This window comes from Euphorbia lathyris, chromosome 9 (assembly GCF_963576675.1).
Source record: "Euphorbia lathyris chromosome 9, ddEupLath1.1, whole genome shotgun sequence".
In the NCBI taxonomy this organism is placed as follows: Eukaryota; Viridiplantae; Streptophyta; class Magnoliopsida; order Malpighiales; family Euphorbiaceae; genus Euphorbia; species Euphorbia lathyris.
The window spans coordinates 58486699-58505017 of NC_088918.1; the positions used below are offsets into that span (position 1 = coordinate 58486699).

The 18319-nt window shown below is 38.3% G+C and overlaps 1 protein-coding gene across 5 annotated transcripts; it reads left to right on the top strand.

Annotated features, from left to right (window-relative positions):
• The first annotated feature begins 11494 nt into the window (after positions 1-11494).
• Positions 11495-17439, top strand: LOC136205443 (ABC transporter I family member 10). Of its 5 annotated transcripts, XM_065996033.1 has the most exons (9): positions 11495-11667; positions 13577-13732; positions 14028-14171; positions 14521-14645; positions 14748-14919; positions 15054-15140; positions 16325-16450; positions 16535-16657; positions 17024-17439. In XM_065996033.1, exons 4-9 carry the CDS (start codon positions 14548-14550, stop codon positions 17231-17233), a joined length of 816 nt encoding a protein of 271 aa, XP_065852105.1. In that variant the 5' UTR covers positions 11495-11667; positions 13577-13732; positions 14028-14171; positions 14521-14547; the 3' UTR covers positions 17234-17439. The 5 variants fall into 5 exon arrangements, with proteins under 5 accessions (XP_065852105.1, XP_065852106.1, XP_065852104.1 ...); XM_065996034.1 differs by lacking the exon at positions 14028-14171; XM_065996032.1 differs by lacking the exon at positions 13577-13732.
• The last annotated feature ends 880 nt before the right edge of the window (positions 17440-18319 follow it).

Genomic DNA, 18319 nt, shown 5'->3' on the forward strand with positions numbered 1-18319 from the left:
CTATCTCCAAATAGACTTGGGCAAAACACATCAATATGCCCTAACAAGCCACATATGTAACTGTTGGCCCAAAATAAATAAATTTTATTTTTATGTATATAGAAAGCTTATATTTAATTTTAGGGTATAGTTTTCATTTTTCTAAATAAAAGAAATAAAAAGGATGAAAAATATGAAAAATAAAAATAATATATATATATATATATATAAACTAACCTCCAGCTCGGCGAACTGGCAGTCAGCTCGGCAAGTTGGAGGCCAGTCCTTGTTCGGAACCCATTTCGGTCCATCCGACTTCTCCAAATCTGAACGGAACCACGAGCTAACCCATGAAGCCTAGTCCATCCCCACACCTATGCCTAGCCTTAAAAGTCTCTCTAACCACAAGGTAGTGGGGTGATGTGGCATGAAAGTTGGAGGAAGTTAGTGGTGGTTTGTGGAAGTTGGTGAGGTGGCAAGTTAGTGGTCAAAATTAGAGAGAAAAATAAGGTTTAGTTGATGATTAATTACTCAAAATGCTCTCTCCAAATGCTATAAATAGACCCTCCATTCTTCATAACTAGACACTCACTCAACACAATAAAACCTCTTCCTAAGGTCCCTTCCAATGCTCTTTATGTAAGTTCTTAGTTCTTGAGTTCTTCCTCTTTATTCTTCATTTTTCTTAGCTTTAAGTCCTTCTTTTAGCTTGCCTTTAGCTTTAATTCAAGTTCTAATAGCCTATTTCCAAGTTTTTCAATTCAATTTAGCATCCCTAAGCCTTTAGTTTGCTCAATCCTTAGCTAGAATTCTATTTCCAAATTAATTTTCCAGATTCGTCCAATTATATTCAAAACCCGATTTGGTCCATTTAAAGTCATTTTTTGCTTTCAATCCCTTCAACAAATTTGTTCCTCACTTCCTGATGTTCAATTTAGCATTTTAATTTTCCCAATTCCGTGTTTAGAAACTCCATTTACAAGTCATTCTTTGCAACCCAAATCGTTTTAGATATTCTGTTTCCAGATTTTTACAGATTCGACCAGTTATTTTCAATCCCAATTTCGTCCATTTACAATTCATTTTAGCCTTCGGTCCCTTATAGAAGTTTGTTCCTGACTTTCTGAAATTAAGTTTAGCCTTTTTAATCATCCAATTCCATGTTCTTAAACATTCATACAATCTCTCCGAAGTTGAAGGTTAAGTCTGCCCCATTTTGCCTACCATAAGTCAGAGATTTTCAAAATTAATTCTGCACGTGCCAACTAACCGCGGTGCTCCGAGGACTTCAAAACGACATCAAAATTCAACGTCCAACCGAGATAGCTATTATGGCTCCGAGTTTTTCGTTGAATTTCAATTTTTATTTTCATTGCATTTCGATTCCTTGTATTGATTTGCTTTTTCTCAATTCAATTGATTATCTATATGTTTAGTATATAAAATTTTCAATTGTAATTAATTTCATTTTTATGCTTACTTTGAACATATGTATTCAAACCTTGATTTCTATCAATAAAATACCAATTTTTTTACCAAATCTCGTGTCAATTTCGCACCTTTAATTTCTTTATTTTACCCGTCATCAATTTATTCGCAGTTGCTTAAATAAAAATAATTATCTGGCAAAGTTTATATAACTGCGCTAGAGACCAAAGAGTGACTTTTTCAATCCTTGCGTCCCTCGCCAATCGCTTCGTTTACATTTCAAGTTTTGGGGCGCAAATCCATATACTTAACCGTCTTTAACAATTGAGAAATAATTTCTCTGGCACGCCCGCACCCTAACCACACGTGACAAGGTTGAAATTAGCATATTCGCAAAATATCACTAACAGTAGCAAAAGTACATCAATCACTCGTACTTAAACTGTACTAATTGCGATGCCCTAAAGACCATCTTGATCTTCTTCCAACGTTTTAGGGGAACACATATGTCCAACAGTACCCAAACTTTCATGAAGCTTTTCCACCATCGACCTTATTATTAGGATCATACTGTAGAAAGGTCTCAACAAAACCTCCCAATTGCTTGCCAACAGCCACATACAAGTATTCCATATGCAGGGTCGGTCCTAACCTTTTGTAGGCTTGAGACGAAATAATAAATTTGGGCCCCTTCATACATAAATTCTATTTTTTTTATTAAAAGTTGAAGGTGCTTAGATGAAATAGAGATTGTCGGACATCCAAACTAGGCTAACACCATGTAGTAGTGAACCCTCCAAAACACATATCTCCGATTTTATTAGTACAGAATGAAAAAGAACAAATCAGTTAAGAATACAATCCCAAAAGAGGCTAAACAAAACCAAAGTTGCTCTAAAGCACTAAATAGTTGTCTCTATGTTGATATTCTTCATTTCCAACCTTTCATAACAGTATTTGTTGACTTTAATCAATTTTTAATTATATTATATTATAACATGTAAATGTAAATAAAGAAGAATATAATCCAAAAACAATATTAACCCTCAAACACAAAATCAAAAACCAATTTTCATTTATACTTTCATTTATTTTTTCCTTCCTCTTCAAAATTTAGTAATTAAAATATATAAGAATTGTCAAATCTTTTATTTGTACTTTCCTTCCTTGAAAGCGAATGGTTACATGTTCAAATTATTATCTTGAAACAAACATTAAAAAAACAACAACGACAACAACAATATTCAAACCACAATAACAACATATTCGAATCATAATATTCAAACCACATCACATTCAATTTTTTTAACCATAACACCATTTTTCTTTAAGCTTACTAAAAAAATTCAAACCAAACCAGTTTTCTTTCCTTACAAATTATAAAGAACATTTTTAACCTAATTTCCCTCCTAATATTTGTAGCAACAATATTCAAACCACAACATTCAACAAAATAAAAAAAACATAGTTGTGCATAAATTAGAGATAACAACAAAACAGAAAAGGAGAAAGACCTCATCAATAGTACTACCACCAGAGAGCATTGGAAGATTGAAGGAAACACATCAGATGAGAGCAGAGGAGAGAAAAAGCGATAGAATCGCATCGCATCGCATGCAAGATGTGGTGGGAGAGAAAAATGAAAACACAATAAGAGGAAGGAGAACCTTAGCTATTGTAATATAATTAGTATCTAAAAAAATTGGACCTTCTAAAATCATGGGTTCTAGGCAGGCGCCTTACAAATCAAGGCCTATGGCTAGCCCTGCCCATATAAAGATTGTCTATTTGCAACTATATAGGAACTATAAATAATTCCATTGTATTAGCGTTGTGACCACGTTGCAATTGTTGTAGAACCACGAGAGGGCTATCAAAAGCCCACATGCCCTATTCACGACTCGATTGACATCCACGACATGAAAAAACTAGAATAGGTATCACTGCTTGGGAAGTTGTTGGAGACACATACTCCTACCAGCACGTTAGATACTACGAAGCTATGTTGCGTCAAGGCAGAATGCACAAACTGACAAGTGAAAAGAGAGCCAAGCAGACAGTAATCGGTGACCACTGTTGCTTTGTTATTTACTCAAATTGAACAATTTTACTATTAAAACTTATATTATTTAATACTCAAACTGAACTAATTTGAACAAAAATATCGAAAATGCTTTTTAAACAATTTTATGATTTTATTAAGGGAGAAGAACGCCGCCATTTTTAGGGGTGAGTATCAGTTCGGTTACTAACCGAACCGAATTGTCGATTAACCGAATCGAAGTTTGTTCTATTTTAATAACCGAACCGAACTGAATAAGATTGGTAACTGATTAAGCCGAAAATTTTCGGTCTGGTTCGATTGTCGACTGAATGACCGAAAACTCATAATATTTGATTTATTTATATATTTTTATTTCATTGATTTTCAAATAATGTTTTTGTACAAAAGTTACAATTGAAGAAATTAAAAGCTACTAAACCATCTTTTCAGATCTGTCTTCTCTCTCTCAGATCTGTTGTCATGGTGAAGAATTTTTATGAAGATTGAGAGTTTTGAGATCTATCTCTTCTCTTTTAGATCTTTCTCTCTCTTTTAGATCTATCTTCTCTTTTTCAGATTTGTCTTCTCTCTCTCAGATTTGTTGTCATGGTGAAGAATTTTTATGAAGATGGAGAATTTTGAGATCTATCCTCTCTCTCTCAGATCTATTTCTCTCTTTTAGATCTTTTTCTCTCTTTTAGATCTATCTCCTCTCTTTCAGATCTCTCTTTTCTCTCTAAAACACAGGATCAATTTTATAACTCAAATTTCTCTCTCTCTCTCTCTCTCAATTAGTTATAGCTAAATTAACTATAACTAATAGTAGAATTTAAGACCTAAATCCTAAAAACAATCGGGCGATTCTTTTGGCGATTTTTCATGGCGAAGGAACGGGAGGCTAGGTCTAGGGTGACGATGGGAGGAGCGGGCGGCCGGGCTGCGAAGGAGGCGGCGGCTCGTGTGGCGGTGAAGGGGCTGGGCGTGGATCTGGATCCGGATGGAAGATTGGCGGAGGAGGATAGGAGATCGGCGGATATTTCTCCGCGGGTTAGACGGATCAGTACCGACCGTATCCGTGAAAGGTCGAGGGAACGGGTTTCTGTTCCAGAGGAAGGCGTTGCTGGGGCGGGGCTTGGTGGCTCGGAGTGTGGCCAGATTACGGCCGCGGCTTCGGGGTCGCTGGGACTGGCTGATGGTGTAGGCGGGAGCGCTAGCTCCATTTCTCTACCGGCTGCAGGAGAGGGAGACCATGAGCGGGGGGCGGGATCCTTGGCCTGCGTTGCAGATTTTATCGCCCCGGTTGGGGAGGGCGGTAGGCCTTCACCTGGCGCTCCTACGAGTGTAGGCAGCGACGCGAGGTTGTCGGCACTAAAGGTGGATGCCCAAGGCGAGGCCCCGAAGGATGGCACGGAGTTTAGGGATGTTGTGGATTTTGTGGCTCCCCTGTTGAGCGGGGCTTTGGCCCAGGGGGCTGCTTGCCTAAAAATCTCAGTTCCTAGGTCTAATCCCGGTATTCATGGTAACCCTGGATTAGGGCTGGGGAATTTATCCTGGAAAGACAAGGTAATGGGGGTGGTAGAGGAAGAACCCATGATTGAGGATGACATTATCGAGGAGGTTTTTGAGGGAGATGTTTCTGACTCAGATATTGAGGATGGTGAGCAAGAGGACCCTTTGTATCCTGTTATCCGGCTTTCATCGGAAGACAAACGGGTTCTTAGATCCAAATGGAAACTCTCCTTAATTGTCACTGTTCTTGGGAAAAGGATAAGCTTCAATTACTTTGCCCAGAGGATCCAGGCCCAATGGGCAAAGAAAGGGAAGGTTACCATCACGGATCTGGAGAATGACTATTATGTCATAAAATTTACAAGGGCAGAAGATTACAATTCAGTGATTAATGGTGGACCTTATATCATATCCAATCATGTTTTAGCGCTGAGGCCTTGGGTACCAAATTTTAATCCGCATGATTGCTCTGTTAATAGGATCCTTACTTGGGTTAGATTCCCAGGTCTACCCATTGAATACTATAATGAAAGATTTTTGAATAAGATTGGTGGCCTGGTTGGGAAAGTTCACCACATTGACAAGACTACCGTGGGGGCAGAAAGAGGCAAGTTTGCCAGGGTTTGTATTGACATTGATCTTGCTAAGCATCTTCTGTCTAAATTCTCCGTTCAGAATAAGGTCTTTTATATTGAATACGATGGTATTCACAATATCTGCTATGAATGCGGTATGTTTGGCCATACCTATGATGGCTGCCCCAGAAGAAGGAAAGTGGTCAAGGAGGTGGTGGTGCCTATCATAGGCAGAGATGAAGGTAGCAAAGGTGAGGGGAAGAATTTTGGGCCATGGATGTTGGCCAAAAGGTCAGCCCGAAGGAAGCCACGTGCTTATGCTTCTCGGAATCAAGTTCTAGACATCAGCAAGGAGATGACCTCTCTCCAAATTGCTCCTGAGATCAAGGCTAGGCCTCCTGATACTAAGAGTGGTGTTGGTAGGGACTCAGCTTCCGGTTCAGGATCTAGATTCGGAGCCCTGTCTATTGTGGATGGTGAGGATTCGGAGTTACCAGCTGAACACATGGAGTTAAGTATGCCAAGCCTGGAATCTGCTGAGCCAGCTACCATCCTTGGTGACTCTATTAATCCTCTATTCGATCCCAAATCTTATGCCAAGGGGAAATCCCAGATCACTGGCTCGACAGGGAAAGCAAAGCTTAATGAGGTTAGTGTCCTGAATCCCCTTGTAGACCCCCTAATTGGGAAGTCTATAGGAGTTAATAAGTCTCTTTTGAAGAAACCTAAGGCTAACCTTAAAAAGAACCTTGGTTCTTTGGATTCTTGGGATAAAAGAGGGTCGGCTGGCACCTCTTCTAGGCTCTTAGGAGCCCCGAATAAATACTTGTTCTAGGGTGTGTGCCTGTGATCAGTTGTCTTCCTTCTGATGGATTTCTTTGTTTGGAATGTTAGAGGTGCGGCTAGCAAGGCAACCCGCATCCATGTTAATGATCTTATTAAGCAATTTAACCCTTCTTGTTTTGCTCTTCTTGAAACCAAGGTTAGTGGTTCTAAAGCAGATGAGGTGGTTAAAAAGTTTAAGAATTGGAAGTGTGTCAGGTCAGAGGCGACTGGTCGAGCAGGGGGGATCTGACTTTTTTGGAAGCCAGGTCGTGTAAGTATTGATATTATTACTATTGATAACCAATTCATTCATAGCAAGGTGTGTTATCCTGGCAACAAACCTTTCTTTGTGTCCTTTGTCTATGCCGATCCGATCCTGACTAACCGGAAGAGGCTTTGGGAGATCCTATTCTCTATTAGTACGAATATGATGGATCCTTGGTTGGTGGCTGGTGACTTTAATGATATTGCCCGGATGAGTGATCAGAAAGGGGGGGGCAATCATTATATCAACCGGTGCCTTAACCATAATCAGAATATGGATCTTTGCGGGCTATCGGACCTTGGTGCGGCTGGCCACAAGTTCACCTGGAAAAGGAACAACGTGTTTGTTCGGTTGGATAAAGTGTATGCGAATGTAGCGGCGATCTATAGATTTCCTGAGGTAAACGTGCTGAACCTCCCTTTTCGCAACTCGGACCATAGTCCTATCCTCGTTAAGCTGTTAAAGGTCATCGGCCCAAAGGGAATAGACCGTTTAGGTACCTTGTTGCTTGGGACACCCATCCTGAGTTCAGGAACTTTGTTAAGGATAATTGGCAACCCCATTCTAATGTTCTCCTTGCTGCTGAGGAGTTTAGAAGAAATGTGGTGGGATGGAATAAAAACATCTTTGGCCATATTATCCGAAGGAAAAATAAACTCTTAAGGAGGATGGAAGGCATTCAACGCTGTTTGGAGATCCGTTTTGACCACAGTATGAATTGTCATCTTAGATCTCTCCAGAACGAGCTGGAAGCGGTCCTTAGACAGGAAGAGCTCCTTTGGTTCCAGAAATCTAGGAAGGCTTGGATTAAGGATGGTGACCGGAACACCAGATTCTTCCACCTTTCTACTATTATTAGAAGGCAAATGAACCAGATCGATGCTATTAAAGATTCTAATGGTGATTGGATTTATGAGGAAGAAGATATTCGTCGCCTTGCTCTTGAGTTCTATAAAAACCTCTTTAAAGAGGAAGTTGTGGATCTAGACAAAGCCCACTCTGGGGTCACCTTTCCTAGGCTGGAGGAGGAGGTAATTGTTGATGCCTTTCATCCTATCGACCGGAAAGAAATTGATCTTGCCTTCACCAGTATTGGAGCTACTAAAGCTCCAGGGATCGATGGTATCCCTGCTAGTTTCTACCATAAACACTGAGACTCGGTGAAGGAAGGTGTCTATAATTTTATCTTTGGAGTCTTCCGCGGTTCCAACGAGATTAGCCTGGTGAATAAAAACCTCCTGGTTCTGATCCCTAAGGTTGAAAAGCCCTCCTCCTTTTTTTACAAATGAGGCCGATCAGCCTATGTAATGTTTTATACAAAGCTATCACTAAGATTGTGGCGAATAGGATCCGGCGGATCCTTCCTGAGATTATTAGCCAAAATCAAAGTAGCTTTGTTCCTGGTAGGCAGATGATGGACAATGTGGTAATTGCCCATGAGATGGTCTATTACATGAAAATGAGGAAGGGTAAGAAAGGGATCGTGGGTCTCAAGCTTGATCTGGAGAAAGCTTATGATCGTTTAAACTGGAGCTTTCTTTTGGATAGCTTAAGTAAAGCTGGTATTCCTGAGAACTGGAGGAGTTTGATTGAAGGTTGCGTGTCTTCTCCTGTTTTCCAGGTTCTGATCAATGGAGATATGTCTGATGAGTTTTCTCCTTCTAGGGGTATCCGTCAAGGAGATCCTATGAGCCCTTTCCTTTTTGTGATAGCAATGGAAAGGCTGGCTCACCTAATTCAAGAAGCTGTGAATAAGGGGAGTCTCCATCCTGTGTCCATTAACAGATTTTGCCCTCCTATTTCCCACTTGTTCTTCGCTGACGATGTGATGATCTTTGTGGAAGGGAATGAGGAGCAAATTGGTGTGGTCATGAATATCCTGGAGTGCTTTTGCGTTGCTTCTGGCCATAAGATCAATATCCACAAGTCCCGGATGCTTTGCTCTAAGAACATGGATAGAAGCCTCTGTAATAAGCTTAGCGATCTTTCAGGTATCCCTCTTACCCAATCCTTGGGAAAGTATCTTGGGATCCCCCTTCATAGTGACAGAGTTTCCAAAGCCTCCTTTAAGGAGACTCTGAACAAAACTAATGGGTTGTGTGCTAGTTGGAAGGCCAATTCTCTTTCCTTGGCTGGCCGTCTAACCTTAATTCAGTCTGTCAACTGCACAGCTCCCAATCATATCATGCAAGCATGTAAGTTGCCTGAGCCGGTTCTCAATGAGCTTGATAAAATCAACCAGCGTTTTCTTTGGGGTGAGTCTGGAGAGGGTAGGAAGATTCACCTAGTCCCTTGGAAGGAGGTCTGCCAGCCTAAAAGCAGAGGGGGTCTTGGCATCAGACAAGCTAAAGATAACAATAAGGTCTTGTTGATGAAGCTCCTCTGGAGAATGTGGCAGAACCCTTCTTCTCTTTGGGTTCGATTGCTTTGTGGCAAGTATCGAAAGGACAAAATCTTTGGGGGCCCTAAAGAGAGGAGCAATTGTTCTTTCCTTTGGAAAGGGCTCAGTGCTGTGTTTGCTGAGTTCTGCACGGGGGTTGGCCTGGAGGTGGGTAATGGTAAGTCCATAAGCTTCTGGTATGACACCTGGATCGGAGATAAACCTCTTATAGAGGTTTGCTGCTCTCCCCCGCCTAGCAATTTCCGCAACTGGAGGATTGCCGATGTGGTGGACTCTGATGGGGACTGGATTTGGTCTATGTTTGATTCCTTCTTGAGCCTTGATTCTCTCCTCAGAATCAGGGGAGTGAAGATTAGTAACCTTGAGGGGGACAAGGATAGGCATTGCTGGGCCCTGAAAAAAAATGGAGCTTACTCTTGCAAGTCTGCCTTTGAAGCTTTTACTCTTGACAGATCCGACCCTCTTTCGGACACTTGGAAATCCATTTGGGCTCTGAAAATCCCTTACCGAATGAGGAGCTTCCTGTGGTTTGGAGTCAAGGACAGGTTGTTGACTAATTCGGATAGACATAGACGTCACTTGGCGGATTCAAGTGCTTGCAGTAGATGCAGAGGCCAAGTTGAATCTTTGTGCCATGCCCTTAGGGACTGCCCTAAGAGTAAGGAGGTTTGGCAGAAAGTTCTTCCGCACCACATTCTCCCCTCCTTCTTTGCCTACCCTGAGAATGACTGGTTCTCCAATGGGGTTAAAGGTAGGTTAATGGCTAGCATGGAGCAGGGAGACATTTTATTTGCTATTATCTGCCACCACCTTTGGAAGTGGAGAAACGAGGAGATCTTTGGTGAGAAGACTGTTTTTATTCAGAACTTACCCGAGTTCTTCTCTAAAAAGCTCCTTACCATTACGGGGAGCTTCAAAGGGGACCCCCTTGCCAATTCTACCCAAAATAAAGAGGTTCAACTCGTTGGGTGGTGTAGGCCGAAGGATGGGGTGGTTAAGTTGAACACGGATGGCTCCTGTCTCAACAATGGAAAGATCGCGGCTGGAGGCGTGCTCAGGGACGCGGGAGGTGCCTGGTTGTCTGGATTCACCCATAACCTGGGTTTGGGCTCATGCTTTTCAGCGGAACTTTGGGGTATTCTTTCTGGAGTCAAGCTTGCCAGAAATCTGGGTATTAAAAGGCTTGCTGTGGAGTCTGATAATATGGAGGCTATTAGTATGATCTCTAATAATCATGCTTTTTGTCTTAGTAGCCAGAACCTTATCAAAGCAATAAGAAGTCTTGGCTCCTCCTTTGAGTCCTTAGAGTTCAGCCACATCTACAGAAAACAAAATCGAATTGCAGATCGCTTGGCGGCGGCTGGGCACGAGGGGATGTTAGTTGTTTCTACCCTTTCTGATCCTCCTATCTATCTTTCTTCCCTCCTTTTAGAGGACAAAGTTGGGGTTAGCTTTCCTAGGCTGATCCCAGGTTAGCTTTTGTCTCGGTGTTGGTTTGTTTTATTTCCTGTTTCTACAAAAAAAAAAAAAACTACTAAACCAAAATTTATATATATAAAGATAAAAGTGTATTTTTTTTTTAAGTAATAAAAGTGCATTTTTTTTAGGTGTTAGGCTTTATATAAGTTATTTATATATGTAAATATAAAATTATATTTTTTAATATTTATATATTAAGTTCAGTTCGGTTATTGATTACATCGATAATTTTTTTTTAATAACCGAACTGATAGCCGATTACCAAACTAAACCAAAACTAAAATCGAATCGAAACAAAATATTAAAATAATCGAATTAAAATTTTGGTTCGGTTATCGATTTAGTATTCGGAAAGTTTGTTGACCCGTAGCCATTTTTACAAATTACTAAAAAAGAAAAATGAACAGAAGTTCAAAGAAAAAAAAGTTAAGAAAAAGTTAAGTGAAGAGAAGAGTCAATGAGCCAAAGCGCCTACAACAGTACATTCTTGTTTCTAAGTCATCTGTGAATGACGTGTACAAAGGTGATTGGTAAGTTCTCCCATCAGACTATAATCTCAAAGGCTTAAAACACCATTTGGCCCATGATCTATCTAAAATTTTGTCATTTGGCCTCTGACCTATTATTTGTTCACATTTGGTCCCTGAACTTTCACCCAATTTGAATTCAAACTTAACTGAATCATTATTTCATTGATAAGTAACGATATTTTGACACTTGAACTTAATAGATTGTAGTTTAGGATTTGTTTTTAATTTTTTTAATCTAATTAATTATTTTCATATAAAGTGGAAAAAAAATTTTAAAAAATATCACGTTTCAAGTTTAAGTGTCAAAATATCGTTACTTATCAATGAGATAATGATTCCGTTAAATATTCATACAAATTAAGTGAAATTTCATCAAATGAGATAGATTAAGGGTCAAATGTAGTAATAGATGAAGAGCCACATGACACAATATTAGATAGGTAGGGGCCAAATAATACCATATCATACCCTTCCGACAGAGAGCCAGCTAAAAAGGAGGAATCGAACATCTTGCAGGAGAGAAGCTCTCGGCCCCTCCTTCGGAGGAGACACTCTTCTTCTTCTGCCCTATATCCTCTCTCCTCCCTTTTACTTACTGTGTATTTGCTCAATTCCCAGACTTCAACAAAATGGTGAGTCTTCTTAATCTCTGCCTTTTCTACTCTTTTGCTTGTCTAGGGTTTGGATCTTCCTTCTTTTCTTCTTCTTCTCCCTGTTGTTTTTGGTTGGTCTGACTTGATGTTCCGATCAGTTTTTGATCCAGTGTCGATCTGTTCACTGATAGTTTGTTATGGTTCTTCTTGTGATTATGTGTGTTATTTTTGGTTCATCAACTGTTCTCTTCGCTTGTAGATCTGCTTTGATCTTGCTTACTTGTGAAATTGACTGGTTTTATTTAGATGTTAAATCTTTAGCCGTGATTTATTACAGGTGTATGGTCGATCTTGTATTTTGGGAGGTGAAAGTTGTATATATGCTTGTTTTGGTGCTGAGTTTTGTAGTTGAAATGAGATGGGATCGACCTTGTTTTAGCGATGATGGTTGCATTTCCTCGATTTAACTTGATCTTGCTTATGGATTTTATTTTAGTTTATTTTGCTGTCGTTTTATTATAAATACGCTTACTCGATCTGTCTTGTATGCGTTTTCCTTTATATGCGTTTGTTTGTTTCTTCTGTTTCTAGCTGAATTAATGGTCAATATGGTCGCTAAAGTTGGCGGGGTCAATTTAGCCCAAATCAATCTTTGGTATCAACTCAGTCTTGAAGTTGGCAATATACAATCAGTTTTAATACCTAAAAATTTGTAAAACCTGGGCTAATTTGTCAAACTATTGCAAACTTCAGGGCCTAGTTGATACTTGACACCTGAAATTGGATTGGGCTAAATTGATTCCTCATGCTAACTTTAGGAGCCATTTTGACCTGTAATTCGTTTCTAGCTAGCACTGTGTGTTCGCACAATGTGTTTAGACCAATTAGGAAATGATATGATGCAACAAGATGGTCAAAGTTTAGCTTCTCAACATAATCCTTCTGCAATTGGATATAGCTAGAAACTGAACACAAGTTCGTTTTGGTTTTTAATTGGTAAACAATCTTTTAAACCATGTAATTTGTGGTGGAATCACTTTAATGCAACATATGATCTGGGAATTTGCTTACATCACTAAGTTCGGTGGTCGGAATAGTTGGCAGCGTTCCTGATTTGCGATCAGGGAGAAGTGAGCTTACTAATCCTTGTGTTACATGGAAAATGTAATTAATATTTAAATAAGTGGAATGATGTTCAGGTTGATGCCATTCTAACTTGGGGATAGTTATATGTTTATTTTGCCTTATTGTTCTCATGTCTTACTGCTTCAATTGTTCTTCTTAAGTTTAATAAGCAACCGGTTAGTTACCTCATATGTTTGGTACATCCTATCCCATGTGCATCGCATGAGAGTTCTAGAATTGCATTAATTACTTATCACGATGTTTGTGCTATTTTTAGGCCAATGCTGCATCTGGCAGGGGTGTCAAGATGGGTCATGACACGATAACACGATTCGCGTAACCGGCAAATTAAGCGGGTTAGGGTTGGGGCTAAATGGGTCAAAGTGTTAAATGGGCCGACCCGCAAAACTCGGTTAATAAATGGGTCGGGTCGCGGGATGACTCGCAAACTCGTTACAACCCGTATAATTTTAGACGAGTTAACGTGCCGGGTCAACCTGTTTCACGAACCCGCCAAACCCGACCCATGTAACCTGTATAACCCGTTTATCTGGTGGAAATTTCAGATTTTAGAGAGGGTATAATAGTAATTTAGGATCCCATATATATACCTAACGCATTGCTAGGTTTTAGGGAATCCCTAATTTATCATCCCGGTGATTTTCACCTGGTCAGTGACTGACCAAGTGAATTTAGTCAGTCACCATTAGATTTAGGCTTGTTAAAATCATATGGTCGAGATTAAAACAATCGTATGGCTTAGATTAACACCTTCTAAATCTAACGGTGACTAACCAAATTTACTTGGCCAATCACTTACCAGGTGAAAACTACTGTTTATCATCCAGCAGCCACCACCTATTTCTTTCTCCTTTCTCCCATTTCCCTTTCTCCTTCAAATTGTTTCAAACCTTTCGCCGACAACTCCTTTCCGCCGCCGCCGGCCGACTCCTTGCCGCCGAACAAACCTACTGACATTGTAAGTTTGCTTCTTGGAGATAACAAAAATAGATTTGATTCTATGTCCCTATTATTTCATATAATGTATAAGCTGCTCATCATCTTCGTACTTATCTGTTTAGCTTGAATGGTTGAATTTTTGCTGAACTTATTTTCATTCTAATCGTAAAAAGTGCCTTTTAGTAGGGAGATGTTGTTTCTAAATCTTTTGACCTTTGCAAAAGACATGGAAAGCAAAAAAATGACTTTTCTTTTGTTACTATTTCCAATATTTTGTCATGATGTTAATAGATTCTGTTTTTATTCAATATCAGACGATATCTTAATAGTCGCTTTTGTGCTCACTGCTCAATATCTTGATGATTGAAGTTGCAAGGAAAAAATCTCTTTTCGACTTGTGTAGTAGTATTTCTTTCCATTAGGAATTAAAGAATTGATCCTTCAACATTCTGACTTAGGTAATTCCTTTTGTTTCTGTTTGATATTATCTAATTTTGTGCCATCATCGGATTCTGAACTGTATTTATTTGGGTTCCATAGTCAACACCTAAAGATAATCAAATAAATGTTGTTGAATAAGTGTGGGATGACATATGGCCAGAAATATAAGCCAATCTATATCAAAATTCAATTTCAATCACATCCCTGCCAATAATATTATATTACTAATTGGAAAGCATTTCACATTTGCTCATTTTACCATTATAAGTTAATATATAATTGTCTATTTTCCTAATCAGTTTTCCTGTTTTGTGATTCATGTGTTTTTTGTTGTTTTTTTTTTTTTTTTTTTTCTTCCTGATACAGATAAAGATATAAAACAAAGGAAAAAAAATGCAAAAATGGTGTAATCTGCAACAGCAAATAGAGCTTCCGACTATCTTTCGTCCCTCTACTCGTATTTCCCCTCTTCGCTCCACTCCAGTTGATAGGTACAAGATATGTATCTCTTTTTCTCTGTTAGCCAATTCGTGGAACAGATTGCTGCTTATTCTTTTTTCTTTATCTCACATTTGAATTTGTTATATTCGCAGGAGTAACAGCACTAAGAACTTTGCGATAGAAGGTACGAATCTCAGCTTCTCATTCAAAACAAAACAAGGAAAATTAGTTCCCATTATTAGGGACTGCTCCCTACGGGTTCCATCTGGTCAGCTTTGGATGCTTCTTGGACCCAATGGCTCTGGAAAATCTACCCTTTTAAAGGTATTGAGATCTTTTCGGTAGTAATGGGTTTGATTTTAAAAATTGCTGCTGTCATGTGACCGTGTTGCTGATCTAATAATACAATACCAGTTTAGAGCAAATTAATGATGGATTCTATCTTGTAAACTGTACAGATCCTAGCTGGTCTTTTACTCCCAACTAATGGGGCATTGTATGTACAAGGACCTAAGAGCTTTGTTTTTCAAAATCCCGACCATCAGGTTGTGTCCTCTGATTTCTCTTCTCTGTAATTTTCTTCAACTCTTAGAAAGTCTCATATTATGAGAGGAAATAGGCATGTGTTTTTTGGGCATCATTCGTTATGATGTTGATTTTTCTAATGTTGTGCTGTAAAGCTGAGAGAATGAGAGAACGATGTATCTTGTTTTGCATATGGTGAAAGGCACACCTATATGTACCAAGAGAGCAACCTATACTAGGAAATGAATAATTACATTTTCTCTATGATCCCTATGATTGAGGGATTCGATTCCTATAATCAAGGTAATAGCTATATACATTTATAACATTCCATGACACTCTCCTTTAAGCTGGAGCACAGAGATTAATCACATCTAACTTGGTAAATATGGTTGATCCGACTTCCTAGTAATGCTTTAGTAAACACATCTGCCTTGAGTCTCTGTTCTAGCCATGTAAAGTTGTGATTGTAACATCTTCTAACTTTATTCGCTTAAAATGACAGTCAACTTCTATGTGTTCGGTTCTTGCATCAAACACAAGGTCACACCATAATTCCATTGGTTCTGTCTTAGCTCTAATCTCACCAAGTAGATGACTTAACCATACAAGTTCGCAATCCATGTATTTGGATTCTACACTCAAACTAGAAACCACGCTTTGCCTCTTACACTTCCAAGATACAATATTACCTCCAACAAATACACAATAACTAGTGGTAGAAGTAGAATACCTATATGTAAGCTCTCCAATATAATTTGCATTTATGAAACCTTATACAGTGTGATGACCATGGTTTTGATATAACATACCATGTCTTGGAGCACCCTTTAGGTATCTCATTTGCTTCTTTGTGCAGATGATCATCTTGCAATCCTCTTCATTATTCTTATCTTTATTATTATTTAGCTAGCATCTTATATTTATTCTATTTAAAGTCTACACTGGTTTTTCTTGGAGGATTCAGTGAAATGTTTTTCTGTGTTACCATTTTCACTTGTATTGTTTTTAACATTTATTTTCTTTATAATCTTCTATCCTCATTCTATTCCAATCTTATACGAGGCAAAGCGGAAGTCATGTTTGTGATTCAAGTGTTTCTTGGATGTTTATGTGTAACAATTAAATTATCAGAAAAGAAGGCAAACGGCAGCTTGGATGTTATAGAGATGCATGGGTGATAAATTTGATATCCTGATCGCAGGTTGTTATGCCTACAGTAGAAGGGGATGTGTCGTTTGGCCTTGGTAAATTCAATCTAACAGAGGATGAAGTTAGGAAAAGGGTGTCAAAAGCACTGGATTCTGTGGGCATGTCAACCTACACGCAAGTAGGCTCATGTGTTACATAGTTTTTTTGGGGTATAATCTCATTACATTTTTGTTGCATAATAACCTTCTTCTGCAATCATCAGAGGCCAGTTCAAACTCTGAGTGGTGGTCAAAAGCAAAGGGTTGCCATAGCTGGTGCTCTAGCTGAAGCATGCAAGGTGCTTTTGTTGGATGAACTGACTACATTCTTGGACCAGAATGACCAGGTATATCATTTTCAGATAAGAGTATTGCATTTCATGTTTAATATTTCTATCTATCTTGGGCAGCTATGAGCTTCATAACAGAAACTTGTTTATATTTTGTGGATTTGTTAGTGTTTGTACAAATTGTGGTGCATTTCCCGTGTTTCAAAATTAAATGCTCATGAAATGAAAAGCCAAAATCCATAGTTGAAAATTTTGGTGTTTGGATGCTCTAATATTGGAAGGAAAATTATAGATAATGCACGGGGTGGTAATATCTGGGTTGTATTAAAACAGCACAAGAAACAGCTTTTGGGTGCACTATTAATTCAGTTTGTGTAGTCTAGCTGGATGAGTTGAAGACAGTGTGTGGTGTTATATTTGTAGATTGGGGTGATTAAAGCAGTGAAGAATAGTGTGAGTGGCTCTGGTGAAATGACTGCATTGTGGGTGACCCATCGACTGGAGGAACTCGAGTATGCAGATGGTGCTTTTTATATGGAAAATGGGAGAGTTGTGAAGCGTGGCAATGGATCAACCATAATGGAGTTCATAAATGCCACACAATCTTCTTACATCAACCTTATTAATTCTTGAGATTGAGAGAGATCTTTTGCCCTTCCTTATTCTTATGTGCCAACATTCATTTATATTTCAGATTACTTTTTGGAAAATTTATCATTTTATTGAGCATATACATATATGAAAACAACACAGGCACTGATGATTTCTAGTTTGTTCCAGTATGTATGTATGTATGTATGTATATAATTCAAGTTCAAGTGTACCTATTTATTTTGTTCTATGCTTTCTCTATCTGATATCTTTTTCTTTTCCACGGATAACACCAGTTTGGAAAATAAAATGGTGCATTTTGCCTTTTGGCCAACACAACACTCAACTATATATATTGAAGTGATAGTCCAACAAAATGCAAAATCTATTACCTTCAAGATTAGTTTAAGTGCAAGCAATAATCTATCTACCACCTGCATAATTATTGCCTTTAATCGTAATGACTTAATTATAGATAAAACTGGTTTCAGTCAAGCTGTTATATATATACTTTTAGTAACTCAATCTCTTTTTCAAACATGTGTTGTTAGCAAATACTTTGTTCTTGTTTTTCTTTTCTTTGTTATGATATTGTTTTTTTTTTTTTAAATCTAGTGCTTATTCTTTTCTAGTATTGTTGGTTATTATTTAAATTTCGTTTGTTTCAAATTGAATTGGCTTATTGGTAATTTTCAAACATAGTTTTTATGGGCTTTTTTTTTCGAAGAATTTTATGGGTTTTTTTTATTCGTTGAATAAAAAAGTTTTGATATATCTAACTTAAAAGAAGAAAAGACAATCCTTAAATAAATTAAGAGGGTGTAGGGGTAATAGAAGGTTTTCCAGAAAGGGAAATAAAGAGAAAAGAAATGAATGACTTTGAATTCATGTCTGTTTAAATGGTGGAATCTGACTTATTTTCATAATTAAATTTTTTTCAACCTATATAATTCTTGTTCCATATAATCAATATAAAAATAATAAAACTTATTTCTAATGTTACTCATTGATTAGATTTTTTTTATGGTTATTGTTATTATAAAAAAATCATTGATTATGATAATTTTTTTTATGGTTATTCATAAAAAAAACTCATTGTTTCTAAGTACATCAAATTCATTCTCTATC

Coding starts and splice junctions, on each gene's coding strand:
- LOC136205443 (XM_065996033.1), top strand. CDS start 14,548: ATGCAAAAATGGTGTAATCTGCAACAGCAAATAGAGCTTCCGACTATC. Junction 14,646..14,747: donor CGCTCCACTCCAGTTGATAG/GTACAAGATATG, acceptor TTATATTCGCAG/GAGTAACAGCACTAAGAACT. Junction 16,658..17,023: donor TCTTGGACCAGAATGACCAG/GTATATCATTTT, acceptor TTATATTTGTAG/ATTGGGGTGATTAAAGCAGT.